We start from the raw sequence: 19,344 nt of genomic DNA on the forward strand, positions 1-19,344 counted from the left end.
GTTACACTGTTTGAGGAATTTTTACATTTAGGGTACACCCTAGAGACCCTGCTGAGGTACCTACACCATGTTCTTGAAGCTGCTCTGGAAGTTCTTTCATCTCCCCCTCCACAAGCTCTCTACTGTCAGACAGGGACTCCTGGAGGTTTTCAGCATCATCATCTTCCACACAGTCTGCAACACTCCCGTTATCAATCTCTGCTTCATCCAACACACTGATATCCATCATGTCAATGTCCTGTAAGTTCTCCAAACTGGTCTCAACATCCTCCTGTGATAAAGAAAAATACAAGCATCAGATGACAGGCCCTGGTCCATGCACGGAGCTGATCACTGATGAGGTTCACATACCTGTCCATCCCCAGAATTTTCTTCTAGCCCATTATCTTCCACACCCTCTTCTTCTGGTTTGCGCCCTGGAGAAATAATTTGTAGCATGAGATCAAAGATATGTATTTTTCAGAAGTGACAACTTTCACTTTTATACACCCTAAGCAGTACAGAAAGACAACCTAAAACACCTGTGGGACTTCTCTGTTTAGGAACACAGTAATCCAGGAATAGTTAAATCCAATCTGGATAAGGGAGTTCCCTACTACCCCTAGTAGAAGTGGTTCTCTTCTTATCAACTAGCTGTGGAAGTATGAGGCACTAGAAATGGGTTCTTAATAAGGTGGAAGGAACCAGACCTTTTCCAGGCCTGCCCGTCATGTTAAGTGGCTTTGGTTATGGGGAGAAGAGTATCGCATACAAATGTGCTGCTGTGGGGAATTCCCTGGAACTCCAGTCGTTAGCATTCTGTGTTTTACTACAGATGTTTCAGGTTCAAAACTTGGTAGGTGAACTAAAATCCCACAAGCCTGGCATAGCAAAAACCAAACAAAACCCAAACTAACAAAAAACCACACAAACCAGAATAATCAGTCAAACAAAAAAGATTATATGTGCTGCTTTTTGCTTAAGGAATGTGGAACATGTTTACCCAGAGACAACCACATAAAAGGAATACACAGAAAAGCAAAAAGAAAGTATAATTCCTTTCAGAATTTTACCACCTAAGAGTTAGTCCTCAAGCTATCATACAGTGGGGCATGGATATCCTTCCATGCTGTGCTACGAACATACACATACTCTTTTAAAAACTGTGCTGCCATTTTATAATCCTTTCACTTACTACCTTGTGAATAGCTTTCTATATTCTTTCATAGCATTATATGGTTTGTGTGAGTATGTGCACAGTCGTGTGCAACCCTATGAACTGAGGCCACCAAGCCTCTCTGTCCATGTGATCTTCAGGGAAGGATACTTGAGTGGGTTGCCATTTCCTACTTCAGGGGATCTTCCCAACTGAGAAGATTTCCTGCTGCATCTCCTACACTGGGCAGGTGGATTCTTCTTTTTTTAAAAAAAATACTTACTTTTAATTGATGATTGCTTTACAATATTGCTTTGATTTCTATCGCACATTAACATGAATTAACCACAGGTGTACGTATGTCCTCTCCCATCTAGGTTATTACACAGTCTCAGTTTGAGTTCCCTGAGTTATATAGCAAACTCCCAGTGGCGCTCTATTTACATATGTTAGTGCAGCTTCCATGCTACTCTCTCCATTCACCCCACTGTTTTCCTCTTCTTGACACTCTATGTCTGCATCTATTGGCAAGTGGATTCTTTACCACTGAGCCACCTGGGAAGCACCATCATTCTCCAAATTAAAGATAAGAAATTCATCTAGTAAGACATCACTTTGCACACGAAGGTCCAATTAGTAAAAGCTACGGTTTTTCCAGCAGTCATGTACGGAACTGAGAGTTGCACCATAAAGCAGACTGAGGGCCAAAAAAATGATGCTTTCGAATTGTGGTGCTGGAGAAGACTCTTGAGATGTCCTTGGACTGCAAGGAGATCAAACCAGTCAGGCCTAAAGGGAATCAGCCCTGAATAATCACTAGAAGGACTGATGCTAAAGCTGAAGCTCCAATACCTTGGCTACCTGATGCAAAGAGCCAACTCATTAGAAAAGCTGGTAAAGATTGAGGGCAAAAGGAGCAGAGGGCGGCAGAGCATGAGATCATTAGATAGCATCACTGACTCACTGGACATGGATTTGAGCAAACTCTGGGAGATAGTGAAGGACAAGGAAGTCTGACTTGGTGCATTCTATGGGGTTGCAAAGAGTCGGGATGACTTAACAATTAACAACAATCATTTGTACCATAATTCATACTTTAGAATTTTCCTATACCATGTGTTACTTGATTTTTCCATATTCTAACTTCACTCACGTTTTCTGAATTTTTTTTTTCCCCCAGAAATATTTTAATGGCAAATAGCCTTGGTAGTTGGCTGGGAACCTCGGTATCCTATGGCAAAACATGCCCCGAGCTTCAAAAATGTCTGGAACTCAACCTAGTGGTCTTTATAAATAAGCTAGGAAGATATACGAGCAACAGACTCGTACCATTCTAGAATACACACATTGGCTTTTGCCCAGTTCCAGTGAGTTAGTAGGAAAAAATCTAAGCAGACTACCAGAAACTTGCCACCCTTTCTACTGTCTTTCTCCCTTTCACAAGAAGGCAGCAGGTTTTCATCAGGCAGATCCAGATCTCACTATAAGCAGGACGCACAGGTACACTGCAGCCTGAATCCCTTCCAGGGGAGAATTCTCCCAGGTAAGAAATGCCCTAACAAGCAATGTCAAGAGAATGTGCAGTCCTAAGAACATCCAGTCTTCAATATGGAAAACACATCCCCATCGGGATGCTTACAAACAATCACTATTTGGGGAAAGATACCCTACTTTCCAAAGATGAAAAACAATGTGTCTCAATGAATCCGAAATTAATGTGAATGAGAAATATCACTGTGGCAAAAACTAAAGCAACTGTTTTTGGTACTACTAAGAGAAAAGGTACCCTTCAAATTCTTCCTCCAAAGAGTAAAAAGGCCTCCCACATTCGCAATCTCCAAACCACAGGCCCATGCAGCTTCGCAGTTCTTGTCTAACTTTCTCCCAGCCCCACTGCCTGGGATTTCCATTTCTTCTCGCATTAAGCTTCTACTTCAGGGAGAATGTCCAACTCAACTGTTAGTTAGACCCCTCCACAGACTCCTGCTGGAAATTCCCCCAGGACCCAGTGTGGCTGGCTGCACGTGGGAAGGTATTTTTAAAAATGTGTTTGATTACACAAATACATTCTCACAAGTATACTCATTAAAAGATTCTCACCACTTCACAGTAAATTTTAGTTTACTAATAAAAGATCCACCTTCATAAATACATGAAAAAGTTCTTTTCCCTTCTCCCCGTTGCACTTCTAAGAGGTAACCATTGTTGTCAGCTTGGTGGCCCTTGAAAACATCTTGTGGATTTACACACGTACCATTCAAATGAAAATGAACTTGCTATGTAAAGGAATCACACTGTATGTATATTCTGTAACTTGCTTCTGTTAATAAAGGCCTTGGAAAATTATCTTGCCCTATACGCTGACTCACCTCCATGGTTAGTTTCACAGTTTGGTCACCCCTGCCACGAAAGATGCTTTATTCATTTACCATCTCCAATAACTACTCACTTCCTCACACCCTTGTCAATGTGGATTACTGAGAATTATGTACCAGTTTACCAGTGTAATTGGCAAAAATGATATTGTCATTATTTTTATTTGCTTTCCTTTAAGAATTTTTCTTTTTTGTATATAGGCCTTGTTTGTTTCTTCTTTTATCTGTGACTTGTCTATTCATGAAAATGAAGTCAAAGTGTTAGTTGCTTAGTTGTGTCTGACTCTTGTGACCTCGTGGACTGTAGCCTGCCAGGCTCCTCTGTCCATGGGATTTCCCAGGAAAGAATACTGGAGTGGGTTGCCATTTCCTTCTCCAAGATCTTCCCGACCCAGGGACTGAACCCAGGTCTCCTGCATTGCAGGCAGATTCATTACCGTCTGAGCCACCAAGGAGGTCTCTTTTCTGAACTCAATTGGTTATTTTCTTATTAGTTCATAGGAATATTGAATGCTTTCTGGATGTTTATATGCTGTAACATTTTCTCCCAATTATATCTATTTCTGGTATCTTTCATTAAGAAAATCTTATATTCTACCATTAAAATGAAAGCAAGAACGCAACAGTTTTTCAATTTGAGTTATTCTTCTGTATTTTCTTTTTGATGAATATTAAAACAGACAAATCTCAAAGAGTCTTTTAGGTTACTTTGAGGGGAATTGGGAACATTATGCCATCAAGTCATCATATCTAGGAAAACTTTCTCAAAATTACTTATGTCATACTACTTAAATATTTCCTTGTAGCTTTACCTATTACTTGAGAATACTGTATCTATTTTTAATGTCCTCTGGCAATACCTTGCTTAAGTCTTTGACTTGCAAATGACGTTTCATTGGCAAGTCAAAAACAAAGCAGAACAATTAAAACCAGTTAGCAAGTTTTGCAAGTGCATTGTTCATATTAGCCATTCCCCCCCCCCCCCCCATTTCTTAAGCCTTCATTGGCTCATTTTGGATTGCTTCACTAGTATTTAATTTCATGAGGTACAGGAAGACTAAAGGACCTCAGAGACCCAGCAGTGGCCAAGAATTTGACACCTGCAGCAAAGAGTAGGGCTTCCATGGTAAAGAATTTGCCTGCAATGCAGGAGACCCCTGGATTCCTGGGTTGGGAAGATCCCCTGGAGAAGGGATAGGCTACCCACTCCCTTAGTCTTGGGGTTCCCTGGTGGCTCAGTCGCTAAAAAATCTGCCTGCAATGCGGGAGACCTGGGTTTGAGCCCCGGGTTGGAAGATCCCCTGGAGGAGGGCATGGCAACCTGCTCTCTTCTATGGGCTTCCCTGGTGGCTCAGATGGTAAAGAATCTGCCTGCAACAAAGGAGACCTGGGTTCCATCCCTGGGTTGGGAAGATCCCTGGAGAAGGGAACAGCCACCCAGACCAGTATTCTGGCCTGGAGAATTCCATGGATGGAGAAGCCTGGCAGGCTACAGTCCATGGGACCGCCAAGAGCTGAACACAACTGAGAGACTTTCACTTCAGCAAAGAGTACACTAGCACTCTGCAAAAATGAAGAAGGGCACCTGGAAGAGATGGCTGATTCCCAGAGCAGGGCAGGGAAAGCAAACAGACACTGGAACACCCTCTTGTGCCAGAAAGTAAGTGTTCCAAAGAGTGATGTGAACATGTTAAGAAGATACTGGGGCCAGCTTGCAGGAGTCTAACAGGGAGAATTTGAACATCAAAATAAATATCACAAAGGCTTATCATCTAATGAATAAGAATCTCTAAAGTTCACACTGATAAGTGGGGGAGAAGTGCAAGCTACTAACTCTTAAGGAAGAAATCCAACACTATAGATGGAATGATGAATTTAGAAAATCACCACTGGACAACCACAGCCATCAGTGGATGCTGACACTAGTGGAGGGTGAAAGATGGTATTTTTAAGTCTCCGAGTATCCTCCCCATAGATACAATTAAAAACTCTCCTGTGGAGAAACCCAACCAATACCACCTCAAGTTACCTGCCCAAATTGTCAGGATGTGCCTCTAAGGAAGACATGTAACAACAGAGAAAAATAACACTTCCAGTGGTATTTCTGACAAAAGTGTGTGATTCGAACCTAAACATGAGGGGAAAAAAAAAAAACACCACCAGAAATATCCCCAATAAACCCAAATTGAAAAACAGGCTTCAAAATAGGTGGTCTGTGCTCTTCAGAAAATGGTAATGTCACCAATACAAACAAAGGCTTGGGAACTGTTGTAGATTAAAGGAGACCAAAAAGATGTGCCATGACAACTGAAGGCAAAAGACCCTAGAATTTTCTTCTTCTGTGTATGAAGAACATTACTGGAATAAATGATTAAATAAGGTCTAAGCTTAAACAACAGCATTATTCCAATATTAATTTCTTGATTTTGGGAACTACGTACATAGTTATGTAATGTTCTTGCTTTTAGAAAATGCTGTAGTATGTAGGAGCAAAGAGGCACATACTTGCAACTTATTCTGAAACAGTTCAGGGGAAAAGGAAAAAATACATATGTATTACATCTGTTTTATCCTTTTCTTTCTCCCTCTTCCCCTCCCCTCCTACCCTCCCTCTCTCCAGAATGAAAAGGATAAAACAAATGTATTAAAATGGTAGCATTTCAGGAATCTAGGTGAGAATTCACGAAAATTTCTTGTATTTTTCTTGTATCTTTTCTAAGCATGAAATTATGTCCCCCAAAAAAAGATACACTGTACATTCATGCTCAAAGTTTTTGTGGACCTATGCTTTCATTTATTTTGGCTAAAGACACAGAAATAGAATAATTTGGGATGTATTAACATTTCAGTTGAATTTTTAAAAATTTTATGTGCCAATTTTTCTCCCAAAAGTTGCATCATTTTATATACTCCACAGCAGTGTATGGGGAAGTTTGTTTTTCTAAATCTTTGCCATTTTAATAGTTGTTTTCTAGTATTTCTAATCATTTTAATTTTCATTTCCTTGATAGCTAAACATAACAATTTTTGATGTGGTCACTGGCCATTTACTTATATTCTCTTGTGAAGTATCTATTCAAAACATTGCCAATTATTAAAATGTATTTGATTGCTTAAAAACATGCTAACTTTGCTTTTCTAGTTAAATTACTTTAAATGATCTATGAAACAAAGTACTGGTGCAAAACTAGTTTGGAAGCTTTCCAGGATTCTGACTAAAATAATCAGATTTCAAAGTATTTTGAGTTTGTTCAAATAGCACAGAAGAAGAAACTCTTATTTTCAGTAAAAATCTTAAAATTTAATAAGGCAGTTGTAAAATAAATCAAGAGAACTTATAAAGTAGCCCTACTGAATATGAAAAAGTACTGTAAAACTTCAGAATAGAATGACTGTAAGCATCTAAGAAACCAGACAGAAAACAGTTTGTATTGGGAATTCCTGGCAGTCCAGTGGTTAGGACTCTATGAGCTCACTGCCTAGGGCCTAGGCTCAATCCCTGGTCAGAGAACTAAGATTCCACAAGCCACACAGTACAGAAACCTATGCCGTTTTTTTGCTTTGAATGGTTCTACTTCCCGTGAAGTTTCGTAACAGACAAAGCTAATCATCTATGGTCAAAGTAACAGTATTCTCCCCCTGCCTCCGGACAGAGGGACAAGCAGGGATTATGACTGGGCAAGAGCACTAGGAATTTAGTAGAAATGTATCACACTGGGACTTCCCTGGTGGTCCAGTGGCTAAGACTCCACACTCCCAATGCAGGGGACCCAGGTTCGATCCCTGTTCAGGGAACTAAATCCCACATGCTGCAATGAAGACCCGGTATGGCCAAATAAATAAACAATAAGTATTTTTAAAATCACATTATTTTGATCCCTATTTAACTTCACATCATATGCAAAAATAAATTCCAAATGAACTCAAAATAAAACTATAAATACTACTTTGCGATGCAGATTTTTTAAAAAAGTAATTTTAAAGCAAAGGACTGCCTCTTAAAATACAACATAAAATCTAAAACCAAATAAAACAGGTTAACTGCATTGCCTGTATTAAAGATTAAAACTTTAAAGAGAAAATCATCACAAATTAGTTAAGTCAAAACAAACTAGTTAAGTCAAATGAAAGACTAGGAAAAAAACAATCGACATTTTACAGAGCGAGCACTCTCAAAAGACAAGCAGAAAAATGAGCAAAGGGCGTGAAAAGGCAATTGAGAAAATACAGATGGGCAATTATCAGAAATTTTCTAATCTGTGAAGAAATGTAAATGGACACTTTACCTGTGGAGAAATTCAGACAAATACAAGGAAAATAATATTTAGCATTAAGCAAGAATTTAAACAAACAGGTACCTGCCCATGTTGCTAGTTATTAACCAGTAGAGCCTGTTGGAAAGCCACTTGCTAATAACTATTTCAAAAATAAATGTACATATCTTTTGACCCCAGAATTCTACTTCTCTCAGGTAACAAAAAAGTAATCCTTCAGCAGAGATAACTCTGGCACATGGACATGCTGAAAACCAGAACAAACTGAGGAGCTCAACTACAGTAAGAAGGACGAACACTTAGCCATTAAAAGAATGAGGTCTTTATTTTCTGCATTATTGAAAATGTCCTTTACATGCTAAGTGAAAAAAGTAAATTAAAGGATTTTGTGCATAGTATGGATTTTTTTTAAATGGAAAGACAAAACTACAGTGGGTTTCTGGTTACATCTTTCTGCATTTGTTGTTAGGTAATGGTAGACACACAGAAAAATCTGGGAAAATATGCCTACTTTTAATAATGGATTGTCTCCTTTATTTAATGCATATTTGTGTTCCTAAAAACCCTAACACAAGGATTTCTTTTTCTTAAAAACAAAAACAAACTCCATGGGCTATATCCCCTGCCCACCCACCGCCCCCCCCATAAAATGTCTTTCTCTGATTTTTCAGTACTCTGCTTTGGCAAAAACATCGACTTAGGCAAGTCAAAATGCACAACAAACTGCAGACCACACAAGTGATGTCACTCCAAAGTGATGACACTGACTGCTATTCTCCCAGAGCTAATATACCACAGCGTAGTCCATATTGGTGCCTGCCTCTCAGACATTTCACACCCAGGTCTTCACCACTGGCCAGGTAAAAACATTTCATTTCGGGGCCTGAGCAATAAAACTTTCAATTACCTAGAGAATTTTCAAGACGGCCCAACTGCCTGGTTTTAGCTGATCCTTTCTTAAACAGTAGTTGAATGTCACTGAATTCAATTAGGAATTCAATTTATTGAGTAAATACTAGCAGGAAGGAAGACAAGGAAGAAGCAGACCCTGTCCTCAACAACCTAATTGCGACACAAGGCAGGATGATGTCAGCATTGAAACTCAGGCCAGGGCTGTGCAGAGGACCTAAGGAGAGAAGACTTGCTACTGGTGAGATCAGAAGTTGTCTCGTGATGAACTAGGACTCGAATCCAGACAGATGGGGAAGAGGAGTGGATGGAGTAAACCACAGGTTTGGGACCTAATTGCAGGTGGATGTAATAGAGGAACGTGGGGGGGGGTGGGGAGCGTGAAGGGACCATCTGGGGCAATGGTGAGGGTCTTTAATGCCATGTGGAACCTGGTTTTTATGCGGTAGACAGTTTTTGAAAGCAGCATCTGTAAAAGTGATGACTCTGTTTTTGCCCAGGTGGTATTTAAAAGGGAAGTTATTTTCCACAAGTCAGAGCAATAGGAGACTCAAGTAATCCTAAACACTCTCTACCTCAAGAAGGTTAAGACTCTGGATAAGCAACAGCTGCCGAGAAACCTACAGAAGAAAATAAGTAAAGGTGTCAGTACCTCTTCTGTGCCAAGACTTCCCAAATCCCATGGAAACAAAAATACAATGGAGAGATCTTGAAAAAAAAAAATGCACACCTTCATTCAAGGTCCATCAAAGATTCACAGGGCAGTCCACAGGCACATTAGCAGAGGAAGCCAGTTTGAAAGAAGTTCCTAACATCACCCTCCATACCTTTGCTGGATCTCTTTGATGTCTTCTTATTTCCTTCAGAGGTAATTTCAATTTCATCAGGATTACCTCCCTCATCTTCAATTGCCTAAAGGGAAGGCAAAAGAAAAGTTCACCCAAAAAGGCAGCACGCAGACTTGACTTTCACAGAAGCTTCAGGGGCTGATCTGGAAAGGGCCTCTCCCCACTCATTCAGCCCTTCTTTCTGTTGCAGCAAGGGCCCCAGAGGTAGACTGATTCTACCGTACCTTGGCTGCCTGGTCTTAGGCAGGCTTACTTAATTGTTCCGAGTTTGTTTTTCACTCTGGCATGAGGGACTAATTAAAGTTCTTACCCTGGAAAACTGTCATGAAAATTCTTATTAGTCAGGTAAAGCAAGCACACACCAGACATTTGACTTATTTTTAACATTATCACCACAATCTGACAGATCCTAATCCTGGGTGCAAAAGAACTCAAAAAGGGAGAAGCAAACTCACTAATTACCTATGACGTCACTCAGCGATGTGTTATTAGACACTCCCTGATCCCCTCTCGATTCCACGCCTCAATTAGCACCATCTGGACAGAATAGGGATGTGCAATGGATGGGACACCGACTACCTCATCCCTCATGAATCTCTGACTCCTAAGGTCTTTCTCTCAACCACTAGGGGACCTGCTTCATTGGACACAGAACCCTAAGGATTTTTGAGTGAGTGCCGCCTCCCATCCCAAGACTACGTTGCTCCAGTTAAGCAGCTCCCAGGAACGCTCAGCACAGTGCAGGCCACTAAGGAGGCAACCAGGAGCAAAAGAAACAAAGAAACCCTCACCCCCACAAAACAAACAAAAGAACATGTACTGAGCCTGTCAATGCTGATATCCCCAGACACCAGGCCTCGGATTTTAACTTTTGGAAACCCTTTCTCTCCTGGATAGTCTTGGGAACCCATGTTCTATTTTAAAATCAGTTTCAAATGCTGTTTTGTTTGTAAGCAGTTTCAGAAGTCTCAAAGATTCTCACCAGTATTCTAGCTTGGTAAAGTCCAAGTTCAGAATGAGGCTTGGGGGCTCCGCACCTAACCTATACTTGGAACAAAGAAACCTCTCCCTCTTCTCTGAAGCCAGAGCCAGAAGGAAGATTTGGAGTTATGCCCTGGCATGAAGGAGGGCTCAAACAAAAAGTGCCTTCCTTACCTTCTGCCTGGAGACAAAAGATTCTGGACCACCAGCAGCAGAAAACAACTACCTCACAAGAAAGTGGACCAGTCTGCCTCTCAGATGGTCTCCAGGTGTAGTGTTTACAGGGTCGTCCCCAGGGGGACGGTAGGCTATGAGTCATCCTTTTAGGCCTTGCCAAATTAGACTCTGTTGCCTCCACCTTTCCCTGTTTTGCTTTTCTACAAAAATAAATAAACCAGAGAAGGGACAAAACACTCTGTGACAAAAGTAGAAGAGAAGAACTCCAGTTACTTCCAGACTTGCTCGGGCAGAGTGGCAGATGGGTGTATATGCTGATGGTGTTTGTGTATTTTGAGCACATCCCTAATAGAAGAGCAAGAAGCGCTGGATTTTTCCTCTCAGAGACCCTAGTGGAAGATGATACCAGCCTCAACCACCAACTTGACAGGGAGGTTCAATGCTCTATCAACATCAAAGGCTTGTGGATTATCTGGGGGAATAATGGCTAAAGCCCTCCAATTTAGCTTTGTTGACAAGAGGCCCTGAAGCTACTAATACGGATCACAGGTCCCTGGGTGCCAACCCTCCCCTTCTTGCATACTCTCCAGGTAAACACTTCAGTGGTGAACTGCCTGCCCTGTCGTCTTAGAGGGGAGTCAGTATCCATAGTGAAAGAAACACACACTCGAGTTACAAATGCCCCACTGACTCCGAGCATAACTCATCCCTCTCAAGCCAGAACTTCCTCAACCGGATAATAGGAAATTACCCTCACTTCCTCTAAACAGCAATTAATAAATAAAACCCTGATCCTCTGTTGTTTGTGAGGCAAGAGAGGGTGGAATGAGTCACAAACTGCACAGCTTGGGGAAATAAAGTGGGGGTTGGATAAGTGACAAGGCTTAGAGATCACAGAGAAGTCCTGCAACAAGAGAGATGGTGAAAGAAAGAATTCACCAGAATCAGACAGCACAAGGAAAGCGGAAGAGCACAATTTCTTAACCCCTTGCTTTTCAAACGTATCCCTCAGAATCCCACCCGGCAAGAAGGGTCAGAACCTCCAGTCTGCAAATACCAAATACCTCCAGTTGTTACAAGAGTTTAGGGCTTCCCTCATAGCTCAGCTGTTAAATCATGTGCCTGCAATGCAGGAGTCCCAGGTTCCATTCCCGGGTCGGGAAATACCCCTGGAGAAGCAAATGGCAACCCACTCCAGTATTCTTGCCTGGAGAATCCCATGGACAGAAGAGCCTGGCGGGCACAGTCCATGGGATCGCAAGAGTCGGACACGATATAGCGACTAAACCACCACCACCAAACAGTGGTACACAGAGAAAAGTCCATTGTGACAACGATTGCCCCTCAAGCGTTCACATGTATCAGGCAGCACGCCAAGCCCATTTTGTGCCATCTTACTTAATCCGAACGCGAGAGAATTCTTTTGGACACAAGGAGAAACAGGCCTAGAGGGAGTTAAAATGTCTTCCGCTCTCAAAATCGAGTCACGGAGACTGGCATAGTCCTTATTTCTTAAGTCTAACGGTAGGTTTCATTTCTTTATTACAAACAGCACTTTCCCTGCCAGGCTGAGTCCCCGAGCCCGTGCTGGCAAATCCCTAAGCCATTCCCCCCAACCCAGCTCCCGATACCCTTTTGATAAGGTTACTTCGTAAACCACCCCCCATTCTCGGCTTCTAGGCCCTAACGGATCAAGCAGCATCTCTCTCCCCAGAGGAGGCCCCCGCATCCAACACATGCTCCGAAAATCGCCCGGCCTGCGTTCAAATTTCGACCTCCCCTCCCCGGCCGAGTGACCTTGGCCGAGTCCCCTGACTCCCCGGGCGGAGCGAGGATTTCAGGTTCCGCGTCCACTCTCTGAGATCGGGATGAAAGCAGCCGAAGGAAGCCCTAAAAAGCAGGGGCTGATGCGGATAACACAAGCTCTCGGCCGATGTCACCCGCCACCTCAAACTTCCCCCGTTCGCGTCGAGATTTTCTTGTTCTTGCCCCGATGCAGCGCTGGGCTTTGAACTTGGGCCAGCCGGGGCTCGGCGATCCCGCTCAGGCCTGGGAAAAGTAGGGACAGGCCCGGGGCAGGCCGCAAACGGACCCCCAGGCGAGGAGGCCCCCCGAAGCGGTCGCCGGAGTTCCCCGACCCACCTCCCACCCACCCCTAGGGTCCCAGCTCTACCTTTCTAAGTCGCTCCATCAAAGCGCTCTTGTTGCCGCTCGAATCCAGGTTCCGTTTTTTCAGCTCGGCCCGCAGATCGATCACCCTAAGGTCGGTGAGGCGCCGCGTCCCGGTCTCCGACGAGGCGGAGCTCAGAGCCGCTGCGCCCGCCGCACCAGAATCGCCTAAGCCGGACAGAGACTCCGCCATTCCAGGGACCCTGGCTCCGCCGACTACTTCACACAGAACCGGGCCGGGTTTACCTCGGCTTTCAGCACAAAATGGCGCCGCCTGCGAGGGAACCGCTCCGGCCGCCCCTGTGCGACTCGTTTCTGCGCAGGCGTATCCGGCGCGGGTTCGACGCTCGCGGCCGCGTCTGCCCATGCGTGGTGAGAACCCTGGGAGGGACGTACGCAGGCGTACTACTTCTCGCCGGCCTCCCGCCGCGAACTGCCGAGACGCATGCGTACTGCGGTCACACCGCCTGTCGGCTGTGGCCTGGCACCAGTGCTGTTAAGCTTGATCAGGGCGTTGCGCAGGCGCGGCCGGAAAAAGGGGGCGGGAGGAATGGAGTGCCTTTTCCTCCCAGGCGGCGCCATTTTGTGGTCAGAGCCGCTACAGCTGCCGGCGGTGGGGGGTAGTTGGTGGAGACGAGACACCCAGGATGGTACTCTGGTAGGGGCCGCCGACTTGGGAATGGCCGCTTTCGTCTCGGAAATCGGGACGCGACGGCTTAGCGACCTGCGGGCGGAGCTGAAATAGCGGAGCCTGGACACGGGCGGCAACAAGTGTCCTGATAGAACGGCTGTAAGAAGGTGAGGCGGCCTGGGGCCCCGGGGTGGCGCCAGAGGCTGAGGAACTTTACCGGCCCCAACAGTCAGGGACCGCGGGGCCGGGCTGTGAGACCCAGGACTGACACCGCCCCTCGCTGTGCCTGGCGCCTCCTCTCCAGCCGGGGGCCTCAAAGCGCTGAAAGCCCATCGAAGTCGTAGGGTGGCCCCAGGACTGCTCCCAGGGCCGTATGACCTTCGACAGATGCCGTCCCCTCCCTGCGCCTCAGTTTCCAGGAGGCATACACAGAATTGAAGAATTGACTGTACTGGCTACAATCACAGCTCGTAACTTACCTGTTCTTCTCTTTCTTCCATGATTGACCTTGAACCTTCTCTCCTGAAAAGGGAATTCATATGGAAGCATAAGGAGAATGACAGGGAGTCAGATCCCCGAATGGAAGACATTTCCCGAGTTGAACCCAGGTAATTCACACACAAACTGCTAGTTTGAGTGGGCTAGCAACCTAGAAGCTTAGAACCCAGAAGGGCCGCTGGAGTTCTTCGTCCTTAAGATTGAGCTTGGACCAAAAAAAGAATGTGCCTGGATTGGAATGTCCCTGTAATGGGGTGGGTAGTCAAGGCTTAGCTTTCTAATGAAGGGGGTGGGGGTTCCTTGGTTGGGGAGCTAACACATACCTCAAGACCAGAAAAACCAAAAGGTAAATATTGTAAAAATTCAATAAAGACTTTGAAAATGGTCCACGTTAAAAAAGAGAGAGAATGAACCAGGAAAAAGAAGACATGCATCAGGTGGGCAGGGTCAGTGGCTGACCTGTCAACCGAGTGATCAAGGTAGCAGCTCTGGTCTCTGTGATCAAAGTTGTGGAAGCGGTCCTGGTGGTCCAAGTCAGAATGGTAGCGCTCATCCAAGGCTACCCGCTTAGCTTCTGGCCAGTAAACATCATCTCGCCTAGGAGGGAAGCAAGAAAGGAGGACGTATGTTTCCCCCTCCTAATGGACGACCTCTATGGAAGCTGGTAAACTAAATCCTCAACTGTCCAACTGCCCCATCACTTCACAGACTGAGAATTAACTATATCCATAGAGTCCATTCTCTGCCACTTGAGCTGCGAGTGCCTGGAGGGGTGATATGGGACGTGACTGAAGGGCTCTATTTTCTTACCCAATATGCCCAAGTTCCCCACAGAGAAGTTCAGGTCTCCGTACAGAAGGGGATCAGAGAAGTGGGTGTCAGATGCCCTCTGGGAACCGCTTATGGCCACAAGGGTCGGCCAGTCTACTAGGACAGTTGCCCCATGCAGACTTGACCCAGGAAACACCCAGTGCAGAGGACTAGTAGCACTTGGGATGTACCTGTTCAAAAACATTTTATGATCTTAACAAACTCTCACATCAATATTTTGTAAAATGCACAAAACCCCTAAGACATCTTAAAGACCCTTTACAGAAGTTTCAATGTTATATTACACAGGGACGGATTAAAATGAACACACACCATGCAGTCTCCTCCAGTCATCATACATATGGAAAAGCTCTCATAGGATCAACCCTAGGATTATTGCCCCAGACTCCTCACAGCAAGGTCTGAAACAGGCCTTTCACTGGTGGTTAGTGTTTTAGTATTTGTATGTCACAACAATATGGGGAATTAAAATCAACCAACACAAATCACTGCAATGATTTCAAAGCATGGGAGGTGCCCAGGAGGTACATTTTGGTCCCTGATCACCTGACTGGCACCCTGTGTTATGTGCTGCTGTGGGGGTCTGAACTTTCTCGGCGGGCTGTGGGGACAGCTTGTACTGGGACTCGAACCTAATGATTTAATAAGCACAACTTTCACCATTTCTCCATCAACCTCAAACCATCTCAGGCTTCCAGATAAAGTACAGAGTATCAAGTTGAACTGTAGCAAATACTTGTGCTTCTTTTTAAATAAAAAGAAGCCGTTAACAAGGCTCTGGGGGGCAAGGCACAGTTCTAAATGCCACAGGACACCTAAGAGGCGGCAGCGAGGCGCGGTGTGGCTTACCGCCCGTCGTCATAGGGCCTCTGCTCCTGCTCATAGTGTAGTTCTTGCTGGCGCCGCCGCAGGAGCTCCACGCGCATGCGCTTGCGCTCCAGCCGCTCCCGCTCCATGCGTTCCCTCTCCAGGAGGCGTCTCTGGAAGGCCAGCCTCTCACGGGCGAATAGCAGTTCCTCATGCTCCTGCCGCTCCAGCTCTGCCTGCGTGTACTGCTCTCGATCACTAAGCTCTCGCACCCTGCAGGCGAAGAGTAGAGGCTGCAAGGGCCCATGAGCTGCAGCAGTGCGGGCAGCGCCCCCCCGAGTCGGATGGGGATGGGGGGAGCCTAGACCTGCAGGTACACTTAGCAACAAGCAAGGGCCAGCCGCTGGTGGAGGCAGGCTGTGGAGGAGCCTCCTTAGGCGAGGGACACTTGACAGTCCTTTTGCAGGTGACACTGATGGTGCCCATCACAGTTTCCTCCTGACTCTGCACAGCTCCAGGTGATCTGTTCAGCCTCTTCTTTGTGTGTACAGACACAGAATTGTAACAGCAGGAATGTCTAATCCTTCCTTGCTTTATTATGTAGCTGCCTTGCTTCAGGTACCATGTCCTGAACCCCATACATCACCATCTGGTCAGGTGCACTATGCTATTGGGAAGGAGCCCGTTGAGTGGGGAGGTGGGGGTCCACATGACCATTTTGCAGATGTCAGCCTTCTGGCTGTTCCCAGCCTCAGGGACATGGCTGCCCCACCCCATTATCTTCCACACAGGTTCAGGTGGGGGGCTGTGGTATTACTGGGTCTGGAACACCTCAGGACCACTCTCCAGGCTGACATGCCCCTGGACACACCTCTCCCACCACCACAAGCACCGTCTCCCCCACTGTAATTCCCATCAAACCCACAGATGGAAAACCAGTCTCACCGCACTTTTCATCTGCATGTCCCTGATCCCTGGTAAGGCTGAAAAGCCCCTTCTGTCATTCTTGCTATCAAATTAATTTTTGCTTATTTATTTCAAATCATCTTTACTCCCATCTGTCACACATCTCTGGACCTTCTCTTTGGTCTCTCAGTGCACTGAAGTGAAATTTAAATTTAGTCTACTTCACCATTATAAATTGTCAGTCCTTTCAGAAGCTCAGGTTCATAAATTCACTTACTTTTGCATCATGTGGATAGCTTTAATTTTTAATTTTGTGTGCAGCCAGCAGTTTATGTTGACACTGGGTCAGTGATATGAGCCAGCCACATGACCTGAAGCCATTCTGGGGAGAGACTGTCCTTGTCTCACTATGGGAAATGTCACTTTTATCATGTTAAGTCCCCACATGCACACTGAGCTATTTGCCAATTACATCATTTCTAGTGAACTATTTGCCAGTTTCTTTAGCAAAACAGCACTTTTTCTTTGCTTGTTGCCTTTGCCTGTTCAGGAAAAAATTCTGTATCATGCCCCCTTTCTCACTCTTCTACTAGAATTTTTACTAATGGTTTTAATTTTTTTTCACAGAAAACATTAACTGTTGTTCAATATAATTGATATAATTTCTGTTTAGTTTTTAAAAATTATGAGGATCTTGTATTGGGCTTATTGAAGGGTGGGAACTCTCAGTTCTCTGACTGGGTCTGTGCCACTGTTTTTCCCTATTGACGGGTTCTGCAGCAAACTTGGTATGTTGTGTTAACTAGCTCCAGGGAGGCATTCCATCTCCCTGTCATTGCTACCTCCCAGAATCTTGAGAATATCTACCTGAGAAGATAGTTTGAAAAAAAGTCACAGGAAGAAAGCCAGTGCACAGGATGTCTGTGAAGATAAAGCCAAGGAGCAAAGGTTTAAAGCAACATTCCGACCTCTGGAACTTGAAAAAAGTCCTTCCAGGATAGAGTTATCACCAGTCTAGAGCAACACCCAAACCAGCCGTCATTCCTAGATCCTGACTCACCTGCATGACTCTGATTCTCTAGACTTCTTCGATTCTTTGACTTTATCAAAGGAACCAACAGACTGCTTCTCTATGCTCCCCGATTTTCGATCCTGACTCTTGGACACCTGGTTTACCAAGAAGCATTGAATAGTTAAGGTAGGAAGAAATCAAATGTGTCCTGGACCAAGCATACAAGATCAGAAATGAAGCTGAAGAGTGAATGAAACAATCAGGTTAACACTGTGTTCTCTCCAGAGAACCTCACCTTGGCTCACTAAAATCCAGAGTCACAGATTCATTACCATTTAATTCTAAAGTGGGACCCATCGAGTACTTTCAGTAGTCAACACGCAAAACAGGATTTTCTCTGAAGCAATCCATAAATTAAAAACAAACTTCCTTTCACTTTGTCTTTTCCATTCAAAACACATTCTTTAATATTAAACACACAGTGATGCCCAATTGAGGAGGCCACTACTGTCATGTCTGAGGAATCCTCATTTGTGCTGAGTGCATTTATTTTTGAGGTCCTTCTTAGCCCTTCAATGTACATTTCCACTTTGCCATTTTACATCATTTATTATAAAGTAGGTAAAGAATTTGCCTGCAATGCGGGAGACCTGGGTGGAAATCCAGCTTCCCAGGTGTCTCAGTGGTAAACTGCCTGCCAGTGCAGTAGATGCAGATTCCATCCCTGGGTCGGGAAGATCCCCTGGAAAGGAAATGGCAAACCACTCCAGTATTCTTGCCTGGAGAATCCCATGGACGGAGGAGCCTGGTGGATTACAACCCATGGTGTCCCAAACAGTCAGACATGACTTAGAAACTAAAGAACAACAACAAAGGGTAAAACACTCAGACACAGTAAAACAGTAGAAGAAACAGTGCAATAATGAAATGCCATAACAGAACTCTCAGCTTGTAATTGGTCCACAACATTCATGAGCTTAAATGACTGGTCATCTAGCCAGCACAAGTTAACATGGCAGGCCTGAGGCTAGCCGTGGTAACCTTCGCATTCAGAGTACCCTTACCCTAGTCAACAGTTAACTGGCAAAGGTGGCTCACTGTGCCCTGACCATGCAAACGATGGTTTATGCTGAACACCTGCTTTCCTTCTGGGAGTCAGGAGAGGGTACCTATGTGACCAGCCCCAAGTGAAAGGCCTGGGGACTGCAGCTGTAACGGGGCTCCCCGGGCAGAAGCATGACCCTTGTGCTGCTGCACTATCCCTGCCTGGGGAGCCATCTCGGGAAGGAGTCCACAGGGAGCCAGCAGAGTTCCCTCCAGACTCTGTCACCTCCCTGCATCCCTGGAGCCAACCTTAGGCGTAACTACAACTACTTGCTGAGCCCAGTGGGACCCCGAGTGGATCTGGAAATGTGGGTAGTCTTGGGGACCTGGGCCCACATCCATCCTAGTTGTAAGGCTGTCAAGAGTTGAATTATGAACATCCAGAGCTGCCCGTGATCCTAAAACAGCAGGCAGGGTGAAGTGGTAAGAACCTAAGGTGGGCACTCTGTGGATTCTGTGACTCTATGGAGCGTCTGCACGGAGACAATGCACGGAATGAATAAGATGGAGATTGGGCACAGAGGCAGCCGGAAGGCCGGCTCCGCCAAGTGTGGGTTACGAATGCACAATGGAGAGCTGCTGAAACCCGGGGCCGGCAATGAACATGGACTGCTGTGCCCAGATGCAGGCAAATAAAGCCAATCACGTCCATAAATGAATTTTGAAATGGTGTCTTTTTTTAAAAAA

At 45.0% G+C, this 19,344-nt stretch overlaps 1 protein-coding gene and 1 long non-coding RNA gene across 7 annotated transcripts in view; one reads left to right on the plus strand and one right to left on the minus strand.

Annotated features, from left to right (window-relative positions):
• Window positions 1-19,344, minus strand: part of SAFB (scaffold attachment factor B) — a 60,295-nt gene that overhangs the window by 15,538 nt on the left and 25,413 nt on the right. For 4 of the 6 annotated variants that reach the window (XM_043911844.1, XM_043911845.1, XM_043911842.1 and 1 more), the window contains 7 exons: window positions 17,602-17,708; window positions 15,678-15,908; window positions 14,457-14,594; window positions 13,979-14,021; window positions 9,521-9,605; window positions 352-416; window positions 65-271 (listed from right to left, as the gene is read on the minus strand). In XM_043911844.1, the coding sequence (XP_043767779.1) occupies window positions 65-271; window positions 352-416; window positions 9,521-9,605; window positions 13,979-14,021; window positions 14,457-14,594; window positions 15,678-15,908; window positions 17,602-17,708 (876 nt within the window). Of the gene's footprint in view, window positions 1-64; window positions 272-351; window positions 417-9,520; window positions 9,606-12,872; window positions 13,207-13,978; window positions 14,022-14,456; window positions 14,595-15,677; window positions 15,909-17,601; window positions 17,709-19,344 lie in introns of those variants that run through there. The other 2 variants (XM_043911848.1, XM_043911846.1) reach the window with 2 other exon arrangements.
• Window positions 13,473-14,381, plus strand: LOC122699655. The gene is made up of 2 exons (XR_006342656.1): window positions 13,473-13,666; window positions 14,030-14,381. It is a non-coding gene; the product is annotated as an uncharacterized LOC122699655 (long non-coding RNA).

Source organism: Cervus elaphus, chromosome 9 (genome assembly GCF_910594005.1).
Source record: "Cervus elaphus chromosome 9, mCerEla1.1, whole genome shotgun sequence".
In the NCBI taxonomy this organism is placed as follows: Eukaryota; Metazoa; Chordata; class Mammalia; order Artiodactyla; family Cervidae; genus Cervus; species Cervus elaphus.